Below are 4,917 nucleotides of genomic sequence, written 5' to 3'. Positions count from 1 at the left end.
GGTGGGGGAGGGAATTCCAAAGTGTCCCTCAAACTCAAAATGCAGATCTTTCCCTAAAGAGGGGTGGGGGTGGGGCCACAGCATGGTTGGTAACTGCCCTCATCAGAACACACCCCCAGAGCCTGGCTGGTGTGGCTCAGTGGTTGAGGGTCAACCTATGAACCAGGAGATAACGGTTCAATTCCCGGTCAGGGCACAGGCCTGGGTTGCGGGCTCTATCCCCAGTGTGGGGCGTGCAGGAGGCAGCCGGTCCATGATTCTCATCATTGATGTTTCTCTCCCTCTCCCTTCCTCCCTGACATCAATAAAAATATATTTTTTTAAAAAAAGAATACACCCCCAGAGCTCAAAGGACCTGGAAGTCAGTGACTGGAAGTTTACACTATTGGAGCCTTCAGTCACTAAACTCTTTGGAAAGGGATCCTAAGTCCCTCCAACAGGCCACCAAGGAGCCTTCCAGGGCCCTGCGGTCCCCTGACCTATGTCATCGGGGACATGCCCTTCTTGTATCCGGTGAGGAAAAGCACTGTGAGGCGCCCGGGCTCTTGTGTGTCATCAGATTTGGTTAGATCCCGTCTGGCTCCCGTGGCCGGGCACTGCCCCTGTGCCCGAGGCCTGTGGCGGACCTGTGAGGAGACTGTGTTCTCTGCTGTGTGTCCACATGGTGCTGAATGAGTAACACCCTCCTCGGGCCCCGAGGTGGTAAACACAGTGACGTCGTATTAGCAATAGGAACCGTAGAGGGTGGCGAGGACGTGCGTGAGGAATGTAGCACACGTCCGCAGGCGCGCTGCGGGCTGGGGGTGCAGGCGTGGGAAAGGAAGGAGAGCCCGCCTGTGTTCATGATGCTCTATCTGTGAGGGTGGAGGGAGGAGAAATCAAAGAGGCGGCTGTGCCTGGCCTCCTCCCTTGGAGAGCGAGGACCTGAGTCAGTTTCCATCAGCTCCTGTGACGCAGCAGTTTGTGATGCGGCTCCTTCACAACTGCTGCTCAGCTTCTGCCTGCGTTGCTTGGTCCTCCCGAAGGGGCTTCTTTTATTTGTTTGTTCCTAATGTATTTGTATTGATGTCAGAGAGGAAGGGAGAGGGAGAGAGAGAAACATCCGTGATGAGAGAGAATCCTGGATTGGCTGCCTCCTGCACGCCCCTCACTGGGGGTCGAGCCCGCCACCCGGACATGTGCCCTGACCGGGAATTGAACCGTGACCTCCTGGTTCTTAGGTCCACACTCAACCACTGAGCCACGCGGGCCGGGCCCTAAGTGGCCTCTTGATAAATGGAGATGCAGCCAGAAGAGAGTGGCAAGAACTAGATTCCCTGTTCTGGGCGGGAAGTGCTGGGGGGAGTGGTGTCCAGGCAGAGGGAGTGGCCCTGTCCCACCAGGGACCGAGCTCCCAGGGTGGCAGGTAACGCTTCGCACGTTGCCAGGCGCTCAAACGGCTTTCCTTGCCCTCGCAGGCCTCGCAACTGGCTGCTGCTGTCGGACGTGCTGAAGAAGTTGAAGATGTCCTCCCGGATCTTCCGCTGCAACTTCCCCAACGTGGAGATCGTCACCATCGCCGAGGCCGAGTTCTACCGGCAGGTTTCAGCCAGTCTCCTGTTCTCTTGCTCCAAAGACCTGGAGGCCTTTAACCCCGAAAGCAAGGAGCTCCTGGATCTGGTCGAGTTCACGGGCGAGCTGCAGAGCCTGCTGGGCTCCACCGTGGAGTGGCTGCACCCCAGCGACACGGGCTCGGACGACTACTGGTGAGCCAGCCCGGCCGCCTGTACAGTGTGTCATAGTGTTAATCCTTGTGCATATGTGTCATAATACGGCTATTTCTGTAAAGAAAGGACACTATTACATATGGAAATATCTCTTCTTTATATAAGAGAAACGGCCCCAGTCGGAAGGACTTAGCAACGTGTTTTTGTTTTCTTTTTAAACTTTTAAGTCAGTTTTTATGAAGTTGTTATAACGTTCCTTTACTTGTCCATGCACACACGCTTTGGGATATGTTTGTGTTTTTTTTTTTTCTTGGAAGATTTGTTTCTTTGCTTTTCTTTTTTAAGGAGAAAAAAAATGAGGAAAGGGAGCGCAACACTTTGACTTAATTTCACACAAAAGCTCCGATGGATGGCCGAGGCCGCAACCATGTAGTGTGGTTGCAACTGTGTGGTTGGTTTGGGGGTGAATTCGGTGATGTTGTAACTTTATGTTTTGTTTACAGAGTACCTGCTCGGGTCAGGTAAATGCTATTGGATGCAATCCAGTGGCGTGTAATATAAATTCAAACCATATCCACACACAACAACTAATTGTATGAAACTTTTATATCCTAATTTAAAAGCTGTGAAATTAGTTTTCACGCATCAAACCGGATTGTTTATATGTTTAAACATTTTATGCTCTTATTTAAAGAAGACTTTGAGCTATTTTTTTCTGTACCCTGTAAAATATTGAAAACTAACATAATATGTTGAGGTTGCTTGAAAATGTACATAAAACTAAAATTTTCTGAATTGTGTGTTTATGTTTGAAATCTGTGTTTTAACTTTGTAAGTAAATTCTCTGCCTTTGTATTTATATTTTACAAAAATTTTCTTAAAAGGCAATAAACCTGTTGAAGAAAGGAGAACATTGAAGTATGTTGTGTCCTATGTATTCCTAAAATGTCAGATTAAAAAAATTCTTTATTGTTGAGAGTATTACAGATGTTCCCCCTTCTTCCCCCCATTGCCTCCCTCCACCCGGTTCCGCCCCACCCCATGCCTTCACCACCCTGTTGTCAGTGTCCATAGGTAAGACCTTTGGTTAATCTCTTCCCACCCCGCCACCCTTCCCCCCTGAGATTCGTCAGTCTGTTCCATGCTTCCACGCCTCGGATTCTGTTTATTCACCAGTTTATTTTGTTCATTAGGTTGCTTCTTTGTTTATCTTGATTTTTAGATTCAACTGTTGATAGATCTGTATTTATTGCCATTTGTTCACATTTTTTAATCTTTTTCTTCTTCTTCTTACTCTTCCTTGTCTTAAAGAATACCCTTCTTATATTTCATGTGATACTGGTTTGGTGGTGATGAACTCTTTCAGCTTTTTCTTGTCTGTGAAGCTCTTTATCTGTCTGACCTTCAATTCTAAATGATAGCTTTGCTGGGTAGAGTAATCTTGGTTGTAGGTTCTTGCTGTTCATCACTTTGAATATTTCTTGCCACTCCCTTCTGGCCTGCAAAGTTTCTGTTGAGAAATCAGCTGACAGTCCTGTGGGTACGCCCTTGTAGGTAACTGACTGTTTTTCTCTTGCTGCTTTTAAGATTCTCTCTTTGTCTTTAGCTCTTGGCATTTTAATTATGATGTGTCTTGGTGTGGGCCTCTTTGGGTTCCTCTTGTTTGGGGTTCTCTGCGCTTCCTGGACTTGTAAGTCTATTTCTTTCACCAGGTAGGAGGAGTTTTCCATTATTTCCCAGTGGCTCAGCCTCCCCAGTCACCTGAGCTGGGCCCTGTAGGTGCGTCCCTGTGTGGGCTGTGTGCACAGTTTTATAGTTGAGCCTTGATTGCTGTTGGCATCTCTGGGAAGAGTTGACCTCCAGGCCAACTGGCTGTGAGGACCAGTTGGGACTACAGTAGGAGAGCTGCTGTGCAGAAGGGAGGCCCAGATGTGAAGCAAGGCAGGCTGGTGCTAGAGCAGGGTCTTGGGCCTTTTATTGATAGGTTTAGGGCACGTTGTCACCAGCTGCAGCTTGTTTGAGAGCCAGGACTGGCCATTCATATGGAAAAGCTGCTGCAAACAACTTGGGCGGGGCTGCAAGTTGGATGGGGCGGGGTCTCGGAATCACCAGGTTGATGGGGACTCAGGTAGGGCTGCCAGTCAAGCTCAGGGCAGGGAATGTCCCAGCACAGGAACCGTGACCCCTGCGAGCACCGCGCCTGGGAGAAAGCCGCCCCTGAGTTCCTGCCCCGATGCCAGACAGTCCAGCTCCTCCCGGTTTGCGTCTGGGTCCCGGCGCTGGAACTAGGAAGAACCCGGCCATGTAAGTTCATGCACCGGCCCCTTAAGAGGAGCAGCTGGGTCCCCAGCCGCCTCTGTGTCCCTCAGCCCCAGTCCCGCTGGTTTTTACAGCCTGTCGTTGTGGGGACTTCTTTTCCCAGCTCTGGGACCCTGGGCTGGGCGTCTGGTGTGGGGCTGGGACCCCTTGCTCCTCCGGGCGGCCTCCACAGAGACAACCTCCCTCCCGATGAAAAAGGCAGCCCACGTGGGTGCCGGCCCAGCCCGTTCCGCGCCTCAGCACCTCCTGCCAGCCCCGGTGCTTTCTTCTGTGCTTCTCTAGTCTCTGGACTTCACTCAGCCAGCTTTCCGGCGGTTCTGGATGATGGTTGTTCTGTATTTTAGTTGTAATTTTGATGTGGTTGTGGGGGGCAGTGCGTACAGGCGTTTACCTACCCTGCCATCTTGGTTCCTCACAGATTTTTTTTAAAGTGCTATTGATGGCAAATCTCCTATAGATAACTGCAGGGCAATGTATAGTCTCTGAACCAAAGCAGACTGGAGGATTTCAGGGGAGTTATGCTCAGACTATGATTTGGAGTCTTATTCTGAAAGCCCAATTTGTGGCCATATATTTTGACGTCTCAAATCCTCATCTTCCCGGTCAGGTTTTCCATTGCCTTTGGTCTTGAGGGACTACAGCAGTTCCGTCGTGGCCAGCCCTTTATCTTCAGGAGTGCTTTTCCAGAAACTGGGCTTTCACTGTGTGTTTTCTCCCTCCCGACCTCATGTTTTTTGGTCACTTTCTAGGTCAAGTACAAATGCATGGCCTGATAGTCAAGGCCTATACCAGGGGTCCTCAAACTTTTTATTTTTTTAAAAAAATATATTTTATTGATTTTTTACAGAGAGGAAGGGAGAGAGGTAGAGAGTTAGAAACATCGACCAGCTGC

The 4,917-nt window shown here is 49.7% G+C and overlaps 1 protein-coding gene across 1 annotated transcript in view; it reads left to right on the top strand.

Moving 5' to 3' along the window:
- BCOR (BCL6 corepressor) overlaps nucleotides 1-2,617 on the top strand; it is a 23,361-nt gene extending 20,744 nt beyond the window's left edge. The window contains 1 exon segment of the mRNA XM_014528875.1: nucleotides 1,458-2,617. Within this exon segment, the coding sequence (XP_014384361.1) occupies nucleotides 1,458-1,749 (292 nt within the window). The 3' untranslated portion in view covers nucleotides 1,750-2,617.
- Nucleotides 2,618-4,917: the final 2,300 nt, after the last annotated feature.

The sequence above is a fragment of the Myotis brandtii genome, unplaced genomic scaffold (assembly GCF_000412655.1).
Source record: "Myotis brandtii unplaced genomic scaffold, ASM41265v1 scaffold657, whole genome shotgun sequence".
Lineage (NCBI taxonomy): Eukaryota > Metazoa > Chordata > Mammalia > Chiroptera > Vespertilionidae > Myotis > Myotis brandtii.
This window is presented reverse-complemented; position numbering and strand designations above follow the sequence as displayed.